Below are 23,015 nucleotides of genomic sequence, written 5' to 3' on the forward strand. Positions count from 1 at the left end.
GTGGAGATGGGAAGAGGGGCAGCAATGATGTCTGAGGGAAACACAGAGAAGCAAGACACGCCAGGCTACAGTACTCCAAGGAATGGCCTGGAAACCTACCTTGTCACATTCACCATTCTTTATTTGCTTATCTGATTTGCTTTGTTTTATTGGACTTTTCACTTCAAGAATCTAGGGATCAAAAAAAAAAAAAAAACACTAGTAAGTTTCATTTCAAGCACCTTCTAGCTACCCACATAAACAGGCACTCAAGATGCACAATTAACAGTTTCCCAAATAGCATTTCGCTATATATTTTTCTTCTTTCTAATCCTGCCTACTCCTCCGCCCCTGAAAATAGATAGTATATTAAATGCTGAGTCAGGGCAGAAGAGCTTAGGAAACCATTGATGATAAGGACACTGATCTGAGCTTCCCAGGGTGCTTTGCTTTCTTGATAGTGCTCAAACACGCATAGCAGCTGAGTTATTTCGAGACTGCAGTCCCGGCTGGCGGACTTCTTTCCTGCTTATTCTGCAGCTTCAGCATGAATCCTAGTGCTTGGTGGGCTAGGGATGATAAAAGAACCCTCACCCTCTGGAACACCTGCCTTTCGGATGCTGGGACCTTATTCCACTATACTGACATGGCTTTGGGAGTGAAGGTGGCCATCAGTTAGTTGTAGTCTGGGACCTTTTGATGGCAGAGACAGTTATGGTTGAAGAAATGATGTGGTTATGTATGCTACAATGCCAAGTACCTTCTCCTTCTTCTGGGTTAACTGTGATTCAGATCATGTGCAGCACACTTTCATACACCGTTCAGAAGCTTGGGTAGCTATGCTCACAACTAACAGAGAATACTACAGTTTAACAAATGCAACTGACTTATACAGGATCCTCAATATTGAGGGTTCTGGGAGGACTATTGTTAAATGGCTCTGGCTTGAAAAGGTTGAGGATAACTGCATTTGCTGGTGAGTGCTTACGAATGTGCAGAGACATAAAAAGCAATTTATATTCTCTCATTATAACCCAAATCCCATAATCAGAAACTAATACCAAATGCTAAGGATGTTCTTAAAAGTCCCATATTCCTCCTACTCATCCCTATACCGTTCACTGTCCTAATTCAATCTGCAGACGGTTTCCTCAATACCATATAATATACCAAAGATCTCAAGGGTGTGTTCACTTTTAATTTGTGATGACAGAGGAATAGGACCAGATGATTTGCATATCATTTAACATCCTGGGGCCTCCAAACACGAATGAGACAAACAAGTTAACGTCTGTAGTCTCATTCAGCTATAAAATGAGTAAGTATTCTACTTGGTGATAATAGGGCCATGATATTCTGGCATAAGTAAACACTCCTAAATAAAATATTTCTCTTTGATTTGAAAATAATGCATCAGTAACACACATTCTAACAGTGTTCCCTGAGATTCATTTTTAATATTAAAATAAGCAAATGACTGATTTGGCCAGGCGAACTTAAAATACTACCCTTCTGGCCACAGAAGAAAATCACCTAATAACATAGGCAAGGCAATCATTTTTAACGTGCTCAAAAATCTCCACTGTGTGTTTGCAATCTCCTTCTCTTTATTATTGCTGGAAATGAGACCTCAAGGGGAAAACCAGCACAGAGACCTGGAGTAAGTAGGTCAGTAGATGGCACTCCTGGCCAATGCAGCAGGGCTGGGCCACACAGGGACAATTGGCTGAGATTTGAGGCAGGGAGGAGAGAGCAGCCCTGAAGGTCTGCCTTGTGCTTCAGAGAACTGAATCTGTTCCCATCACATCTGCCCCTCCCGAGGCCCCATCCCCCACTTCTCCCCCAAGTGTCTGGAGATGCTATATTTGCAAAGGAACTTTACAAGTTAGGTTCAGACAATACTGCAACCTCTCTTCAAAGCAGAAAATAGGTAGAACATTTGGGCTGCTTAAGTCCAACCCCACACATTCCGAAAGTGCGACAGCACAGAAGGCTAAAATACACTGAAATCCTGTTTTCGTTCTTCTGAGGCTGTGGTGGCAGGAACAAAAGCCCCGGGTGTCAGTGACCCGCCTCAAGTTACTGAGTGGCTGCCCAGAGAGGGCTCGGTTAATCTTCCCTCTTTGATCTGTCCTTGCTCCAAAATAAACAGCTTTGTCAAAACCTCATTCTGAGAAAGCGGAGCCATACTGAAGACATTTTTTTTTTATGATCATTTCTTATCTTCGGGGACTGAATCCAGAATATAAAAGTACAACACCTTGTCTTCCGAAGGCTTATTTCAAACCTGTTTAACTGGCTAGACTCTTCTGAATTTCACCCATGCCTGGCAGGCGGAGAGGTGATTTATGATATTCTGAATATTGGCTGAATTGAGTGGATCACGTCCTCCCTGGGATTTACATCTGCCATCCACAGTCTATGCTTGGTTAAGAAGACAGGGGGTTTGTTTGTTTTGTTTGTTTGTATGTTTGTAATTTATGCACTCTGTTTGGGGTTGGGGGAAAGCCATCTTTCTTTAAATGATTGTAAAACTTTTTGTTATTTACCAATCAACTGAGCAGAGGGAAACAGCCACCCCAAGACACTGAATTAAACCATCAGACAAGGCAATCTCTAAAACAGAGCAATCCCAATTAGTAGTGCTTCATTCTACATCTGAGGATATGGCTTGGGAATCAAATTTTCAAGACTTTTTCTGAACCCCTTGGTGAGGAACAAGTCAATCATGCAGCAGATGGATTATCTACTGACACTCTTCCTATGCTAGCCACTATTAATAACTCCTAATGACACTTCTATTGACTTCTTTGCTTTGTTGACATGTGGCTCTGTGTTCTTTCTTCAGTAGTTAGAAAATACTTGACTCAATTAGCACCTTATCCATTCCTTAGACCCTGGGAGATGTGAGATGGGGCAGCAGACAGTTCCGCTGTATCTAACACTACTCAAAGTTGTGAGATCAGTATCAATATGGAAAAGGCAATTTTATGGCTTGGAGCTAGAATGCTCTGTAAAGGCACTTGTGTCGAAGGCTTGGTTCCTACTACAGAATGCTTCAAAGGTAGGCATTTGAGAAAATGACCACCTCCTAAGGGCTCTGTCTTAATCAATAGATAAGTCCGTTGATAGGTTTGTAAACTGACAGACATTTAGACAAGGAATCTGGTTGAAGACAGTGGGTCCCTGGAATTTAGATCTTATTTTTGTGCCCATGTGAAAGTTATTTTCACACTATTTCCTCTTTATGTGGATTCACCAAACAAATCCCACTCTACTTCATCATCGGCCCAGAACAATGAAGCCAGGTGATCTAGGACCAAGACCCCGAAACAGTGAGCAAAAATAGACCTTTTTACCTTAAAATTGGTTGTTTTTTTGGGGGGGAGGTCTCATTTTATCACAGCAATATAAAGCTAACTAATAGAACAGTCAATAGGTATGGAGAGTAAAACTGGGGGATTTAACCAGGCCTTTTCTGTCTTACTCATCCTTGGTAGTTTATCTGAATTTTTGGGTGCTGCTGTACTATCCCATGCTTGCACACATGAGCTTTCTAGTGTACCTCCTTTCCACAGTCATCTATAATACTAAAGACATTCCAGGATGAAATTTAAGTGCCTTTTGGGATTTGGTGGTCACAGTCCACAGCACAGCATTACTTAAAGGGATCATACCACACCTGACCCCACAGCAGGTGATTTGGGGTTAAAAATCACTCCTGAAGAACGTTACAAAACCCCTTTCTTTCTCTAAGCTCCAAGACCTAGGGTCTGAGGAGTTAAGCGCGTCAGTTGTACATAATGGCCTATTCCAGACTAGCTAAGACTGAAAGCATATGTGCTTTGTTCTTATGCCCATAGGGGCACTGAGAAAGTGACACACAGAGGATTATTACTGGCAGGATGATGAGATGCATGTGAGAAACTACATGTATTAAACATTTCAAGAAAATAGTGGCATACTATTTAATGAGGGAGAGCATATTTTACCCTTCCAGATAGAGATACTATTTGGCTTTGGTTTGGGTTGCTAGATAGGTAACAATTTTGACGAAGACTCTACGTTTTTTCCCAAGAACCAGAGTCATTCAACTTGCCTATCCATTCAGGAAGGACAAGATAGGAGCTTGCCGGAGCCATGTTTACATGGCAATCCATCAGATCACATGCCTACAAGACATGCTAAAGGTGACTGGAGAGATCACACAGGCATGCCCAATGCGCCTTGATATTCCTATTGCAAGAATCCAATGCCAGGGTGCTGGAGAGATGGCTCAGTGGTTAAGAGCACTGTCTGCTCTTCCAGAGGTCCTGAGTTCAATTCCCAGCAACCACATGGTGGCTCACAACCATCTATAATCAGGTCTGGTGCCCTCTTCTGGCCTGCAGGTGCATACACGCAGGCAGAAAGCTGTATGATGTATATATACATTATAAATAAATAAATGGAAAAAAATAATCCAATTCCGATATATATATATATATATATATATATATATATATATATATATATATATATATTCATTCCCTGGAAGCTGAAATAATGCCTTTGTAAGGTTAGAGTCAATACAAAACATGTCAAGGTCCCAATTCTATCTTTTTGCCAAAGCATGAGTTTGCATAGTAGACCAAACCAAACCAAAGCCAAATAGTATCTCTATCTGGAAGGGTAAAATATGCTCTCCCTCATTAAATAGTTTTAAGTATCCTGTTAGATAGTTCTCAGCTGACTGGCCATGATGACTGGAACTCTTCTTGGCTTGTGGTAGATGGCTTCCAGGTTATGAAGCAAGATGGACACTGAGATGGGAAAGGCTGTAAGAGCAAAGCCAGGCTGCGCATGAAAAAACTGGCTCCAGTCTATGTAGGCCATGAACTACGGCTAAACTGAACAATGCAGGTATTGCTCCAATCCAACACTGGACGATTTAAGTTGCAGATGAACTTTATAAATGATGAGTTCTGTTAAGTGAGTATTGCTTCTTTATACAAAACACACAAGAAAGAGAATATTCTCGCAGCTGTAATATAACATTTTCCAACTAAAACAAGGATCACTAAATCAGGGGCAAGATATTTTAAATAGCAGGACACCTATGAAATGGAATGAATTTAGAAAATGAAACTCTTTAATTTTCATGTTAATAGTCACATGGCAACTTGAATTAGCAATTATTGCAGAGGTCATATGGAATCTGTCTATATAGAAAGATAAGAATAACTTACTGTAATGAGCATTGACTCAATGCACAACGGGACCGTTACAATATTCGTGATGTTTGCAAAAGGTTTCATAAATAATGAAAACATCCCAATTTACTCATTTAATACGAGCTCTTTATCATGGCTTTTGGAATTCTGGTTAGACCTTATCCAAATATCTATATTCTGAGTTGACTATCAAATTAGTAAGCTTTCTTTTAGTTCAACTTGTAGTATGTCGATAATCATTTTCCTCTGTTTTGTTAGTTATTCTCTGCAACCCCAAGTAACAATGCTTTTCTCCTGAATGAGAAATGGAGGCTGAGCAGGTAAAACATGCACAGTGAGTGCCAGCCAAACAGATGCTGTCCTTTACACACTGTCATCCCTCCACTAACCCACAGGGGGCTAACATTACTTAATGAGGAAACTGGGGCACATAAGAGCACATCTTCCACCGGTCAAAGCAGGTTCATCGGAAAAACCACGTTCTGTCTAACTGAGTCACCTATTCACTGCATAGGGATAAAACACAAAGAACTTAGGGATGATGGGCAACATCTTGTGTCACCACGGCTTCCTGTCTCTATTACTTCACCCACCCCGGGGAGCATACTCATCTTACAAACACAGACGTGCTTTTTACCCCATGTGCCTAATGCTAAGGTTGTGGATTTCCATTTGTTTAAAATAAAAAAGAATTTAATTTACAATTAAGAGGTAAAACGTTTCCGTGCTGGGTGAAAACGGTTCTGTGTAGCTCTATGGAATCGCGCTGAGTACAAACCCCAGTTTACCTGGTTGTTGTTAGTTTTCAATAATGGCGGTGGGGGTTCGTGATGGAGAGGGGAAGAGGCAGAGCTGCTTTCACTGTCACTGCCGTCACTCAAGCTGACCCTGAGAAGAGACACTGAAAAGTCACATGCCCCACCACAGCCGGATGACAGACAAGCATTATGAAAAGCAAGGACCACAAACATGGGCACTAAAACGCTGCTTTTAACACACAGCAGCAGCCATCTGTTGCTGCTGGCTTGTATCTGGAACCACTTCAGGTGACTCCACTGCCCGTGTGTTTCAGTGTCCCCAGCTTTGCAACTGAATAAACCAGGACTTAGACGTGTGTCCCCAACTCTGCTTACATACATAAAATGGATGGTCAAGGATTGAAAGCCTGGTCATGTGACCCAAGGCCAGTGCTCAGCCACCACCTGAGCTACTGTGGGAAGCCTAACATTCTAGAAACCCCATTCATCATTTCTAGTGTGTCACATTTCAATGAGGTCTCCACTGTGAGACACGGACACAGTCATGTACTAGAAAGACACTCTGGACACAAACTGTTCATACATCACAGTTTTAGAAAAGGTATCTCTCAGCATCTAGAGATAATATAAATACTACTTCCTCCCTAGTTATTTTTTTTTTCCTCTTAGAATAAAATGAAACTTTCCTAGCTGAAGAGGGGAAGGTCCTTACTTCCGCTCATCTGAATGTATGCCCCCACTCTGGAAGGCACTTCAGTATCTGCTCCCTCTCTGGTTACACGGTAACCTGATATAATATTCTCCTCGGAGATAGCAAATGCTATAGAAATCAGCAGAGTTTTTCTCTCGCTCTGAATAGGCAATCACATCCTCGCTCTATTATACATTCAGACAGACGTGATACAAGATAGGAGACAAGAGGGATGTGTTGGGACGTCCTTCTAGCAAAAAACTGATGAAACTTGTTTTTCTTAACTAAATTACATTAATGAAGTGTTCTGTTGAAGCGCTGCTTTCAAACGCTGCTCAGCTGAAGTGGAAGGCTGAGTATTTAAACTGATTAAACAGTTGAGACGGCACAAGTGCTCTGCAGATCAAATGTTACATGGTGCTGTGGTGCTAACAGTACACGTCAGGTGGGGAAACAAAGATGTGTCCCTGATGTACATTCACATCAGACAACTGACAGATGAATAGTATGTGTGATCTAACCCATACCGATTCTGGACCAGGAAGAAAGTGGGTAACAGACAGCTAACCAGATCTGCAAAACGGCAACTTGGAAAATTACATACATAGGGTGGTGTCTGTTTACATGTGTGTATGTGTCCGTGTATGTGTGCATGTGTGTGCGTGTGTGTGTGTGTGTGTGTGTGTGTGCGTGTGTGTGTGTGTTCAATAAACTAAATCGGAGAGCAGCCAATAGTTGGGTTTTGGTTGGTCAAAGTTAGTTCCTAAATACCAAGGTTCAATTCCTATTTAGATCCGTTTGACCTACCAGTTTCCTTTTTGTCAGATCAAAGAAGACAACATCTATGGCCAAGTCTATATGGGTTCTGTAAGAGAATGTAGGTAGGTGCACTGGGAAACAAGGTGCAGAGAGATGTCCTGCATCTAGCTCTGTAGGGCAGAGTCGCAGGGTCTGATAGGGTTTCCACTCTGTGGATGGGCAGCTTGTCTCAAAGGACAACAGTGAAACGTCAACTAGGAAACACACAGTCTGTTTCCCCTTGGGTTCCCTTTGTCTGAGGTATTTCAGGGCCATCTACACAGTAATAGATAGTGGGAAAAGATTTATTGCAGTACATTATAAATGTAATTGGATTTGAAGTTCGAGTAGATTCATATTTTCTCTTCATAACACATTAAAAGTGTGCATGCCTATTTGTTTTCCTCATGATAAACAAAATCCTCAAAGCAATTTCGAGTTGACTATTAATTATAAGTGACATGAATTACCGTCTTCTAATGTAGAATTATGCCTCATAGCATTAAAGCTACTTAAGGAACCTAATTGTCAGCACACTTAACAGGAATTTATTTGCTGGAAAACACACACAGGTGAATTTCATTTTAATTAGGTCACAACATAATTCACTAGAGCCAATTATGTGGTTCTAACTACAGGCAGCAAGTGCTTTTCTTCACATGTGGAACCCCCACCCCCCAAAGCAACAGGTCTATAGCAACTCTTCAGATGAATTTGATACATGGAATATACTTTCTGATAGCAAAGACTTCCGATATGGCTTCTTCCTATGAAGGTTTTGGGGGAAACCCTCTCTTCTTTTAAGGTGAACACAAACAAACCCGTTTCAGAGGCATATAATCCTCCCGAGTTTGAGGTGGGGTCTTGTGTTACCCAGGCTGGCTCCAAACTTGATATATAGCTGAAGAAGACTTTAAACTTCCGATCCTCCCACTTTTCCCTCCCAAATACTATGATTATAGGAAATGTGCTGAGGATCCCAGCCAGGGCTTCAAGGATCCTCAGCAAACATTCCACCGACCTAGCTACAAGATGCTCACATTTGCTCGCACGGTTTAGGTGTTTTACCTAGTGAGCCAGTGTGGCTCTGCTTCAGGGACTCCCTTACCTGCGACTTCGGCTTCCCCCTCTGTTTACAGGTCTTTCCATCTCAGAGTCATTGTCATTGTCCTCGGCCTCATCAGACTCCTCCTCGTTGTCATCGGAATGCAGATCTTTCATGATCGACCTTAAAGGACCTGAGCAATGACATGAACCACAGAGTTAAACGAATGCTCTAACACACATCCTCATGTTAGACCCTCGGGATGCCTGCAGAAACGGCCTCTGGCTAAAAACAATCATTGCCCTGTACAGTTAAGACTTTGAGACTTTGACTGCAGTCAAGACGGTGTCTGACTCTGTGGTTACCAGCACTTGCTGCTCTTCCAGAGGACCCGAGTTTGATTCCCAGCACCCACATCATAGCATGACTCTGTCACTCCAAATCCAGGAAATCTGACATCCTCTTTGGACCTCCTCAGGCACCAGACATCCACAAGGTGCACAGATTTATGGGTAAGCAAAACACCCATAGACAGAAAGTAAAGTAAATCTAAAAATAAATTTAAAAGAATCTCCATATTTTTTTCTGTGTAATTTTATTTCCTATTCTCCCACTCCAAATCACAAGCAAAAGCGAAACAGATCTAATAGTAAACAGGATGTTTTGTCAAGTCAATCCATGCATTGAAAAGTTGAGACTAATAAATCACTGTGGTTGTAGCTGGTTCTTGGCAATGCAGCCTTTGTGTGGTAGTTTCTGATCTATTAAGGTTTAGCTGCTCCTTTTATTTCAAGGTCAATTTCAGGTCAAGCAAGCATTTCAGTCAAGCTCAGGTTAGAAAACACTTCAACTCCATGGTGTAACAACGTCCTCTCTCTGATTTTCCCAGTGATCTTGGACAGCAAACCTTGCTGCTGCACAATGTTATGTGGCCAGTTTCCTACTTTTTAAGAAATTCCTGGCAAAATATCAGCATGTATTAGCATAAATAAGAGTATGTAATAAATCATGTGCCCAGAAGATCCAGAAAACGTCCAGTATTGCAAGAGAGGAGGTAGAGAAGCTGTAACTAAATTTATTTAGGACCAGACACAACTGAACACACACACACACACACACACACACACACACACACACTGGTTACTGTTACTTCCCCTCTGTTTACTACTCAGTATATGAAGAAAACATAGCCATTTTAAATCTTAACAGGAGATTGTAAAGGCAATCAAGAAAGGGGAATTTTGCTCTGGATGTAGGCAGTGACTACAATCTAATCTATGCTAGGACTATTTGAGCTGTCACTAAGTACTCAGATCTAAACCATGCACTGACTCCCTGCAAGCTCACAGACCTCTGCTTTTGTAGTGGGCTTATTTCTTTGAAAGTTAATGAAACAAGACTTCTGAATAGCCAAAACTATCACAGCCTTTTATTATATATTTTCTTGGAAGCTTAGCCCTAGTCCAAATACACACAACAATTTAATCCTCTTTCAAAGCATACAAGGCCACTTAGAATTCGGTGTGGTCAATACGAATGGTGATGTTCAGTATGATACTAGAAAACAAGTTACTCTGATGCTGTTCTGTTGTGCAAAAATAAAACAGAGCTCACTTTTGGAGATTTCACACACACATTAAAAATGTGCTTCATTATATGTTCTGGTCTAATGTATGCACAACTATGAAATACGTATTTAAAAATAGTGTACTTTTGCATAAAAGGTCTACCAGAATATAAAGAATAAAATGAAGTGAGAGGCAACCAAGGGTGAGGAGTGGGAGTCTGTGCCAGCACCTCTGAGGTTGGTTCACTGGAGTATTTCCTTTGGGAACTCCCTGGAGTGGGCCGTGTCTATAATCCATTTGTGAAATGGGAGGGACGGGAAAGGGGGGCACTTTCTAGACTCAGGCCTCCTATCGCAGAATGATATTCAAGGACATTCCCGGGGGGAAATAAACACAACTTCATAAGAGCCAAGTTATCATTCAACTAGTCAAACAGTAGAAGATAGGGCATAAATCAACTCATTAGGATGTTTCGCGGGGGAAAGGTTCCGTCGGCCTGCGAGCTGTTGATACCTTGCTGCCTGGTCTGAGACGGCGTGAAGCTGGAGCTGGAACTGGAACTGGAACTGGCAGGACTGGGTTGCTCTGACTTCAGAGAAGAAGAAAAAAAAGCATCATCAGTACATTTATGGCATACAACATATCTAAGATGAAAACAACCTCAAATGCCTCTACAAAAAGTGTGATGCTATGTAAGAAAAAGGGCCACACAGATTAGTTAAGAAACTAACACAGGACAGTCATGATGTCGTTTTTTCCAGACACCTGTATTTTCATTAAATGAAAGTAACATACAAAATGTCAAGGACGAGAAGATAAACCCCTGGGTGCTAAATGAAGGGAGACTTCACCCTGTTCACCCCTATATAGATCTCCTAAGGGATACCTTCACTGTCCTCTCCACAAGGTTTGATTGAGTAAACTGGTCGGAACACAGCAGTAATGAGGCCAAGGTCATTAGTTCAATCACTTTATGAGCCAGTTAATTTCACTCTGGACCAAGGCCACGAACCAACTAACCCCACTTACCACAAGTTCATAAATAGAGGCCAATATTCATAACATCCAAGCCCCACAGACAAGTCAGGAGAAAATGCTGCCACTATTTTAAGAAGAGGCACATCCTTTAATTTCACGGCGTATGGACTGGCAGAGGAACAGCCTCTCACATACATGCCACCTCTGACTCCCCTTCAGTATCCAGAACAAGTGCTACACACGACACAGCCGAACTCAGTTTTCTTCCTTCCTAAACCACGAACACTGCTATGAAACAGGTCGTATCTTCTTCCTGGTATGCTGGGCACTCAGAGACAGTCCTCATGCTGTGTTCTCCCCGCGTAAGCTGCAGACAGCCAGCGCTTTAAAACTCATGCACTTCTTGTTATTTCCTCCATGCTCAGTAAGGGACACTGCTGGCCATCCTTACCTGGGACAGACGGCAGCAGCTGCTCGACTGTATGAACAGTTTTTACAAAAGAGTTTGTGATGCTGAAGGGTGCTTGACATCAGAAACTACGGAAAGAAATATGTATCGCATTGACCATGCCGGCCATATACTTGAGTTTTGTATCTTAATACTAAGTTCACGTTTAAGTAATTTAATAAATGTGTTTGGCTATATGCATAGACTGGTTTTACACAGCTCTAATGTCCTCGTATTTTTCTTCTTTTCTTTTTTTTTTTTTTTTTTTCGGAGCTGGGGACCGAACCCAGGGCCTTGCACTTGCTAGGCAAGAGCTCTACCACTGAGCTAAATCCCCAACCCCATGTCCTCGTATTTTTAAATACACGGTTATGCTATTTTGGAAGTGCATAAGATGTTCCCGTGCACAGGATGCATGCTCTTTTTCCTTTGCTAAATGCATAATCCCGTGGGAGTACAAGTATGGGCACAATCAGAAGCCACTAAATGACGACGGTCCCAGTGCAGTGTGCACAACAATTTCCCACCACTGACTTCATCTCCCCTCCCAACAAAGGAGTCCCACCCCAACCCTTTCTTGAAGCAGCACCAAGCTCCCTAGATTGGGACATGAGGAAGCACTTTTGGGCATTTCTGATGCACACTTTACATCCTCAGGGTGGATGGGAAAACAGGTGTCAGCAATCTAGCTCATTCTGCAGGAAAAGAGCCAGACAGAGCCTCTAATGAGAAGCAGGCGGCTCACCAACTCTTCACCACTGCATTATTTATTTGGAAGTTGTACAGTGTCCTCCACATCACTCCTTGCAGGCCAGAAAACAGTTGGTTTACAGGTGCAAATGCCTGTGTAAGGAACTCCTCACTTCTGTGAGGCGGCTCTTCTGTGGTTGAACCCTCATGGCCAGCTACACAACTAAAGGGACATTTGGTGCCTCTGTAAAACAGTTCTCTTGGGGCCCAAGGAGCATTCTATCCCCTCTCCAAATTGTTCTTTCCAGCCATGAAAAGTGCCTGTAAATGGTATTGTTTTAATAGCCCTGGAAACCTTCCCTTATCATACTGCCTGACCAGCACACACTGCACTGGGCCTAAGGAATCATACTGTCAAACTATTGGCTGAGAATGACGTCAACGAGGGTAATAGGGTAGGGCTAGGTGTCAGAGCACATGACTGTATCATGATGCATACATACATTCCAGCATGCATGAGGAAGAAGCAGGCAGATTTCTGAGTTTGGGGCCAGCCTGGTCTACATGGTGAGTTCCAAGCCGACCACAATTACATAGTCAGATCATGTCTCAAAAACAAACCAATCAACCTACCTAGGGAAGACGGTGGCCATCTCCCCAGATACTCGCAAGGATCTTGGCCCTTCCATTTCAAGCATTAGGCAGATGCCAAAACCAAACCTTTAGCATCTTACCCATAGATACCCGTGAACATACTTAATATTTTCACAACTGCTAATTATGTGAAGAAGGCAAATAGTTAAGAAAATTGTGTGTGTGTGTGTGTGTGTGTGTGAGAGAGAGAGAGAGAGTGTGTGTGTAACCCCAGTTCCAGGGGATCCAATGCTTCTGGCTTATGTGAGCACCCAAATACAGACAAACACATACACAAAATGAAAAAAACATTAACTCTGTTAATAATAAATGTCAGCTAGCCATGATAGCAGGGCTTGTAATCGCAGGACTGGGGAGAGAGACACAGAGATCCCTGGGACTGGCTCATCAGTCTAGACTATCTGGCAAGCTCCTGATAATAAGAGATTGTCTCAAAAACCAAAGAGGGTGCAAGCTGAAGGAAGACAAAGATGTCCTCTGGCTTCCATAAAGTAGTACAATAGTGTGCTCGTGCGCACACACACACACACACACACACACACACACACACACACACACACAAAGTGACTGCATTGTGAAAAAAGCAGAAGTGCTAATCTATCCATAGTGATCATTCCTATATTCTCCCCAATGGACAGAATCTGGTTGTTAATAAAAACATTAAGATCATTCATGTGGTGGTCGATTCTTTTTTTTTTTTTTTTCTGTTGTGATAAAGCTTTGGCCAAAGGCAACTCTGGAAGAAGAGAGTTTATTTTATCGTCTTACACTTCCGAGAGACTGGACTGGAGCAGAGAGTATGGCGGAACACTGCTCACTGGCTCCGCTGCTGGCAGCTCATGCTCTTACCCAGCTACCATTCTGATTCAACCCAGCACTGCTTGTCCAGGGACGGCATGGTCCACAGTGTAATGGCTTTCCCACATCCATCCAGAAAATGCCCCACAGACATGTCGGCAGGCCAAGCTGATGGATACAACCCCTCACGAGGTTCCCTCTTTTCGGTTGTCTCTAGCTCATGGTAACCTGACAGAAACCTCACAGACCTTGAACACAGACTATTATAGAGTTACAGACAATTACCCCAAAGTCCTTCTGCCACCAGAAGATACAGATACACTCTTCTATTTCATCAAGGTTACTTTAAGTATTTTTATATTTTAAGAAAATCACATTTTCAGCCCCTCAAAAACCCCCAAATCAACGGTAATTATATGAAGTATTATTTGATTAAAAAACCATTAAGCTGGACATATTAAAAGATTTATAGGACCCCAAGACACAATGGCTTCCTCTGTCTCCCTGAAGGCAGGTTTGGCTCTGCATGCTCTTCTGTGTACACACGAATCTGTGAGTGACATACCAAACACTAACAAAAAAGCTGATGGCGCCCCCATCCTTTCCCCTGTGGGCTAATTTGATACCTGTTTTTCAAATTCAAAATTCTCCCAACTGGAAAAGTAGGATGGATGTCCTGGATTATCAAACACTAATGATGACTATCAACATTTGGTTGCCATTCTATAAGTACTTATATGCAAGAGGCCAAGCACTTCACCACTGCCTAAAACAAGACCTAGCTGTACAGTTAGTGAGACAATGGCCTATCATGACTGGCCGCATACTCGCGACACTGAAATACTATGCAAAATCATGGTGCAATGGTTCTCTATTGAGGGTTACCTGTGTCCAAGGCAAGAAGGAAAACCCTTACGCTTATGACTCCTAGAAGTCAAGTCTGAGCACAGGGAGGATTTACACAAACAGACTTCCTCCTGGAAAACACACATTACTCATTTTGTCCTATTGGACAACTATATTTATGAGCAGAATTTCAACTTTGATCTTTACAGCAATCAGGATTTAGAAAAGGGAAGTAGGGAACATGATCCACCTTTAGAGAAGAGAGGATAAAATACAGTAAAACTAATTGAATGTTTTAAAATAACAACAGGGAAATACAAACTAACCAGACATTACTTCAGATACATTCCAGTGTTTTACACAAAGCTTTTGCTACATGTAGAAAAAGAAAATTCATATCCTGCAATAAAAATAACTTCTTTGTTGTGTGAATACCCAGAAAGACCATGTCGAAGATAAATGGTAAATAAAGGAAAAGGTGTTCTTTCACCTCATTATTTCCCTTCGTGACTCAGCTCTTACTAGGTTCATCCTTCCATTAAAAATGAATCACCCTATACATTATGTACCTTTAGGCTTAACATAAAAAACATTAACATTAACATTCTCCTCTATAAGAAGCTAAACATTTTATACCCATTTTCAAATGTATGGTTAACTTTAAAGAGTAGCCTATCACATCCATTCCTAAAGAACCACAGAAGTTCTGCATTGTGTGAGCGAAGTGGATCTTACTGGTCACACTACTAGTTGATGTTTTCAGACAGCTATGAAATGAAAAGGCCAAAATTAAATGACAAGTGACTTAGGCTAAGAAGATTAATACAATGACTTGTAAATGGAACAGGAATGAGAATTTTTAATAAAATGCTTTCAAAGGAATCAAAATCTTATTACAGGGAAGATAGATGAAAATAACATTCAGTCAACACTAGTTACTCCTTAACATATCTTTGTGTAGTTCTGGCATGGTCTTTGTTTCATTTGCTTTACATGAGGAAGGGCAGGTTTTGTGCACTAAAACTCTGTTCTTTCCCATGATCTACTGAAGCCCTCAGTCTAATATAGTTTTTGGAGACAAAGCCTTTGGTAGGTATAATGAGGTCATAACTATGAGCCTTCATGATGAGTTTAGGATCCTTGAAAGAAGAAGCATCTGAGATTGACCCCCACCCCAGTAGAAGTTTCCCAAGTGAGACGGTGTATATCTGCAAGACAAGAGGAAAGCTCTTCCTGGCTCACCAATTTTGCACTCCTAAGCTCTCAAAAATGTATTGTTTGAGCCACAGAGTTTAAGGTAAAGGGTCAAGTGGACAAAAATAGCAAGGCATTTTTAATAATTATCCTCTAACCAATGATGCTGAAGCAATGAAATTAAGTGAGCACAGGGTGATGTTTACATAGATTACAACCAACTGCTCTGGTTTCTTGTATACTGCTCTCTTTGTCACATCTGCAACTTTGATAAAAGATTAATTAAAGCAGCACTCGGAACACATATAACATTAGTGTCAAGGGAAGTTTTCTGTGTCACTGTGAAAGAATCTTTCCCTAGCTACAAGAGACATTTAGAGATCCACACCCAAAGCAAAGGAGTGGTAAAAGCAAACATTTCATTCCAGGACTTAGTGTACTACAATCAGTGACTTCTCACATCTGCCCAATAGTTGTAAGAGTCCCTGCTGGGAACCTCAGTAGCAGAAAACTCTACTCTGAGCTGCCCCCATGTTCCTAACACTGACCCTGGTTGAGCATGTATCAGACAATAGAGTACAATGTTATTTGCCTTCAAAGGTAATCTGCTTTCTTTCCCTAACTCTACAGTACAATATCTTGTAACATCATAGAACAAATGTTTCAAACAGCATGTTAACAACATTTCTGTGAAAACACAAGAAGCTTAAGAAAAGGCCACTGGAAGCTGCAACCTTTATATGACTTACTTAAGTCTGTGGCCCCAGCAGACTCTCAGTTTGTATTTAAAACTTGAAATGAGCTTGCTGTTAAGCCAGAATCACATTTCACACGTTGGGCTGTTACACAATCAAATGCTATTGTGCCCATCGTTTTTCTGATAACACAGCAAGAAACTAAGAATTACCCTTTCAAGTAACTGCTGGCCAAACAAGAGGCCCTTATTTTATTATATTTTCAACTTCCAGACACAAAAATCATCCTGGATGCTAAGCTAATTGGCTTTATATTGAAGCATCTCTACTTTAACAACTGTCTCTCTCATTATCATCTTCACTATTATTATTAAATGTTGTCATCCTTTGACTCCCCACACCCTGTCCGAGAACACAAAATCTCATTAAGAAACGAAATGGCCTTGGGGAACAAGGGTCTATAAATCTCTTTCTAAGACCCTTTTCCACACTTAGGGATGGCTGTAATTTTCTTTCAGCTTCCTCTGTTTAAGCAGAAGAGCCTCAAGTCTTTTATCTCTAGTCACCAGTCTTACTTTGAAGGCTGCTACTGACTACTGTAGTTAGAACATGTGCTGTTTTAAAACCTCCAGTCGCTGTATGTGCCAGATGTGCTCTAAGAGATTATGGGCTAAGAATCCCTACTTGCTGAGAGGTTTAGGAGTGTGAAAACTCACCTGGAAACAGACCACATAGACCCACGTAATGCTGGAGATTGTATGTGTGGAGCCTTTCACCTCCTCACCCCCACCCGGAGATTGAAGATGGTTACAAAAGAAAAAGTTACAAGTAACAAAATGTCAAATGCCTCATAAAAGAGTGAAAAGAGGAAAAAGGATTCCTAATAGATTGTTGCAAAGGATTCCTGATAGATTGTTACAAAATTACAAAGTGAACAATGGCCATGAAGACATTTGGACATTTATAGAGCATTTGGCTGACACTAGTAGACCTACAATGATCAGCTACTTAAACCAAGATCTATTAGTTTTAATATCTGAACTATCTTAAGGGATATTTCTCATTAAATACAAAGCATGTAATTAATATCAATTTTATTTGCTAAGAGCATATTTCTATGATTTCCACCACACTTTGAGTTTCTAAATAAGTAAAATCCACTGGGGAAAAATATGACTGATTTTAAACTCTTTGGGTGTTGAGTGTACATACCTGTGCTTATGGAAATGTGTGTGAGATAATCCAGGACAAAAGAAGTGAAAGAAACCCCATGGTCTTTTTCTGCCTTTTTCAAACTCAGTGTTTTGCAAGTGCTTTCTTGTACATTCTATGTTAGTTAGTATAAAGGTACTATCATAACTAGGACATGTACAGTTCATACAGTATGTTTACTGAGAGAAGTGAGCTTCCTACGAACCATACTGGTAACCATCAGCTTTACTCCTATAATTTACCTGCTCACATTGCAACTGCATCATATCGCTTTCGAAGGCTGACGTGGCATCAGCACAATTTACTTGTCTCCAGACTTTCCCACTCCGCCATGTCTTATGCTTAAGTTCAGTTTGGACTCCAGAAGGTTCTATGATTTTCAATTAAATATAAGTAGCCTAATGGAGTTTCTTATCACTACGTGACACGAGTTATTTAAAAGGTTTTAAAATGCCTATAGAATTCCTTAAGACAAAATTTCACATCAAGTGTTTTACATATTCCCTGAGAAGCAACTGATTATCCTTAGCCTGGTCCCCCATGATGCTCTGCTTCTACCTTGTTTGTTAAAAAAAATCAGTAGTGTGAGGCGAAACTACTTATAACTGCCAAATATTTAAATACTCCATGTTTACATTATCTTCAACTTGAAATGCAAGTTTTAACAAAATGTCTATAAAAAGTAAAACTATTTTAAAGATGTCTGCTTTGTGCTAATGAAAAAGAAAATTAAAAAACAAAAACAAAAACAAAAAAACAACCCACAGACATGGCACATTGACGAGCCGGTTCTCATGGGAAAACACAGGGAGGTGGATTCCTTTGTTTTGGTCTCAGTGAAGCCCTTTACAAATGTAGAGTTCAGAATCACATATTCTGCACTGGCGATATTAGATTCCTGTCAGGAGTAGCAAGAATGCTACTGCAAAGGGCTCCAGAAGAACTTGCACCTCCACGCACACATCTTACATAAGCCTAACAGTTGCTTTTCTTCATAAATCAATCTATTGTTGCACTTCATAATGAGAAGGCAGATTTACTGCCTTTTACCGCCTTTTCTCACCATCAGAAAGATCCCTATTTGGGTAATAGAACATTTCTCTTCTTAAAGGGTGTTTGGGATTAGGAAGGCCGGGGCAAGAACCTTTAACATCTGCTCCCTTCACATGAATGACACGTCTAGTTCTCACAGCCAGGACGTTGAAAAGCAAATACCCTAAGTTGATAAAATCCTCACACTTGGAGAAGCACAATACTTTAAATCCCCCGAAATCATCTCACAAACACACATTTAAATTTGAAGTTTATACAGTAAAACATAGAATTCAGAGAGCTAACACTGTCACTCAATGTCACCTAACCTCACTGGGGTCAGACTACAGGAGTTCACAATAAAGACTTCATCATCTTCAGTTCAGAATAAAGACATCATCATCATGATCAGATTTCTCCGATCCTAACAGCAAATTTAAAGTTGGGCAAGTCAGACTTTCATCATCTAAATCTCCACACTGTACAAGAAGAACAACAACAGTTTATAGTATAGTCTTGCACACTTCTGTTTTTATTTACTCAATGTTTTCCCCTTAGGGAGAAATATTTAAGAATCATGAACTTTAGACTTTATTTTAAAAATCAAAAGAAAAGCATTTGTCAGCCTTTAACTCCTAACCATCTGCCTTTTAAACACACACACACACACACACACACACACACACACACACACACACACACGCCCCACCCACTCACTGCTGTCAGGTTTGACATTCTCAGCAAGTAAGTGGATCCTGACGGATCTAAACATGAGTCTCAGGAATCATGGCTCTAATTTTGGAAACAAGCTATCTTTAAACAAGCATTGTGATTCCCACCAGCAAACACAGTCAACCGCAGATTTCGAATACACAGACTCCATGCAAGACAAATAAATAATGGCGAGCAGGTACTGAGTCCAAGAAGAATCTCTGTTTGGAAGAAAACTAAACAATGTCTGCCATCCATGAATATGGAGCACTGCTCTGCAGCTAACACTTCTTGTTACTCTGAGCTATCTTTTGTCACTACCCAATGCTTTCTGACAGTTTTATAGGTTGCTATCCCAAAGACTTCAGTATTTATGGTCTTTATTCACGTGGGCTTTCTGCTCTTATCCACTGGTTACTAATCACCAAATAGACTTTTTTTTTAATGGCTGAAATCGGCTCAAAGGATGTTCTTCCACAATGGCGGCTCAGCACCGCACCAGCTAGAGGTCTTCTCAGCCTCTCTTGCTCGTCTCAATTTTCCCTTCCTCCTAGACCAGTTACTGAGGGTTCAAAGTCCTCACTTTCAAGTACAGGAGTCACCTAAGAGATTTGCTGTTTTCCTGGAAGACGGCTTGGAACCATTTCTGAATCGATCCTCAAAAGCACATTTAATTTCAATATCTCAAAAATGATTTAAAAAAACCAGACCCTGTTCTCAGTCTTCACAAAACAAGATTGTTTCCTATATGTACCTGCAGAGTCCTTCAGAAAAAGTTCAACTCTATGAACCTTAGTGTATATTTAAACATACATATGTTTCAAAAACATTGTGTGGCATTTTATGACTTTGGCATTTAGCTTATAACATTCCTCTTCAATTTTTTTTCCAACAGTGTCAAAGCTTCTAGTTACACATAAAATAACAGTGTAAAAAGCAATACAAAACAACAAACAAACAAACAACAAACAACAACCACCAGTTCTTTCTTTTTACTTAACTGTACTTGTCTTGAACATCTAAGAAACTCGCTGGTTCTCATCTTATGAACCACGTAAAGTATGCAATTACGCCCTCTCTGCAAGCTTGGTACTGGAAACCTGAATTAGTACCAAAAAGTAATTAGTCTAAAAAGTGGTGTTTCCTTCTAAACTAAGTCTATGGAGGAAACCTAGCAACACTGACACTATTATTTATCATGAATGCCCTGGTAAGCCCAGTAGACTCACAATCCTCTGAGTATGTGAACTGCAGGGGGATGGGTGGGGGCTGGGAGGGCGAGGAGAGAGACAGTAGCTTTGCAGGGGTCCCTTCTGCTCACCGCTCTAAACTAAGTGTGAGTCTTCCTGGATGGCTCACTCTGGTCCTCTATGGTTCCCCAGGATATCACAACAGAATGAAACATTTCAAAAGGAAACAAATGTTCAAAACCAAACAGCAAACACATGCGCAAAACACTTCCCAAAGTCTTTTATGTTTTTAAGTACCTCCACATGTAGGTAAACCCAACACACTCCATCTCACCAGAAAAACATGTTAACCTTAGCATTTATATTCAATTATGTAGCCTATTTATGTACAAGATTACTATTTAGATATCATGCGACTGCACTAAGTTATATAGATATATCTGGGGGAGGGTCTCCTTGACTATATTTTCAGGATGTAGTTATTTCTGTTGAGTAATGTACTTGATTTCTGATAGTCCAAATACATGACTCAATAACTCATCTTTCTTTAGGGGAAAATGGCGAATGTTGTCATCTGCCTGTAAAGCTCTAATGGCACACTCAATGAATGGACAGCCTTTAAATTTTGTGACATTATATCTGTCATACAAACTATCTGAAAAGTCAACTCAAATTCCATTAAAACGTGTTTAGAAACTTAAAAATAAATATATGTATATAGATAAGAATTTACAGCCATTAATTTTAAAATACAAATTGAAAAACATTCCCATATACATTTAACTGATAACTAGTTTTTTTTTTTTGTTTTTTTTTTTTTATCAACTACTCTAATGATCGGATGACAGCAGTGTTATTAGTCTCTGGGAGAAGTGAAGTTTTGCAGTATTTGCTCTTAATCATCAAACCATGTGAAGAGTGAAACCACCTAAGCAGGGTGACCTCTTAAAGAGATGCTGCATAATTATGACGCAGGAAAAAGCAGGGCTTCACTTTGCTGAGAGGAAAGACTCACTGCTGAGTGATAGGGTGTTGGCAGTTTTAAGCCTTAGCATCCCTCAGAAAGTAAGAGAATTTGTTCAGCAATACAGTCTCAAACAGGAAAAAAAAAGCTCTTATTTCTTTAATATTCATTTTAAGAATTCAATGGCTATTAAAATGTATATAAAAGTTATAGGAGTTATAGGAGAAAGAGATTTTTCTTGTACTCAACTCACTCTATGAGGGAGAAGTATATATTACGGCTCTACCATACAGTGATGCACTATAAAATACTGCCTATGCTAAAAAGCTTCCTCAGATTCTGTTTCAATCAGATTAGGCATGCCACATGCAAATTCATGGTCTAAAACTGGAAACGTTTTTCTGACTTCTTCCATAATCTGTGCCTTTGTTCCATCACTTTCACTCCCTTTATAGATCGCCACGTATAACATCTTAGAAATTCCTATATAATTACTGGTCACGGTAAATAAACTTTACATACAGCTGGCCTTCAAAATCAAGCAATAGAGCAAGAAAAGAAATCATCCTCACCTCTCTTAAAACCAAATCGTGTAGCCCTCAGGAACACAGATGTGGGCCAAGTTCACAAGTGTCAGGAAGGAACTGAGTACGGTTACAATGATTCTCTTGAGAGGAAAAGAACTCTGCTTAGGTGCCCACTGTATATTCAGATTGGATTGGCAGTTTAAATGACAGCAAACACATGGTCATGACTTCGCAAGTGCTCACTCATCCAATACACACACAGGCTAATCAGAAGCAAACATCCACCCTGAGCTGTTTTAGAAACAGTCTCTACCATCTGATACGACTGTATGTGCAGTGCGCAGACATTCTGCCAGAGATCAGATGTCAAACACTCAACTCTCTCCTACTACACCCAGACCCCCAGACAGTTTTCTAAAATAAATAGGACACCAATATTTTCAGGAAAAACAGTATGTTTGCTAATGTAGCTTTATGACGCTCGACATAATGAAATAAAATATTAAGTAAAATAAAACAGTGGCTACGTAAGGGTTCCAGGATCTCTGTCATATGACTGCTTTAACTGTGGGACCCGCCCCTCCTATCTATGACAGCACACACCCCTATTCAGTAAACAGGGCAGTTACCACAGATGATCACCTTTTCTTGGATATGCAAATAAAGCTTAGTGTGTGGAGGGTGAAGATGCTGAATGTGAACTTTTTAAGTTCCTATTCAGAAATGGGACTCTTATTTTCTAGTAAGTAAGAAGAGACAACCTAGACTGCACTGTTTACAGCAGGCTGCTAACTATGCCAGCAAGGCTGCTGAGCTGTGACTATACACAGGTATTGAATGTTAGTAAGCAAGAAGCAGAAAGCACGTGGCTACTCACTCTACACTAGAGGGACATGTTATTTATTTATATTTTTTAAAGCAAACAATCTTAAGATAATTGTTTTATTTGACGTGGGTTTGCATTTTAATTTAATGTCAGGCACTCTGAAAACTCCAGCTCAAGCTACAGATGGCCTGAACAGAA

General features: G+C 40.6%; 1 protein-coding gene across 5 annotated transcripts in view; it reads right to left on the reverse strand.

The window, feature by feature from the left end:
• Positions 1-23,015, reverse strand: part of Mllt3 (MLLT3, super elongation complex subunit) — a 254,496-nt gene that overhangs the window by 11,457 nt on the left and 220,024 nt on the right. For 3 of the 5 annotated variants that reach the window (NM_053718.4, XM_087660050.1, XM_087660051.1), the window contains 4 exon segments: positions 100-171; positions 5,981-6,080; positions 8,548-8,677; positions 10,566-10,641. In NM_053718.4, the coding sequence (NP_446170.2) occupies positions 100-171; positions 5,981-6,080; positions 8,548-8,677; positions 10,566-10,641 (378 nt within the window). 5 annotated transcript variants of the gene reach the window in all.

This window comes from Rattus norvegicus, chromosome 5, assembly GCF_021556685.1.
Source record: "Rattus norvegicus strain SHRSP/BbbUtx chromosome 5, alternate assembly SHRSP_T2T, whole genome shotgun sequence".
In the NCBI taxonomy this organism is placed as follows: domain Eukaryota; kingdom Metazoa; phylum Chordata; class Mammalia; order Rodentia; family Muridae; genus Rattus; species Rattus norvegicus.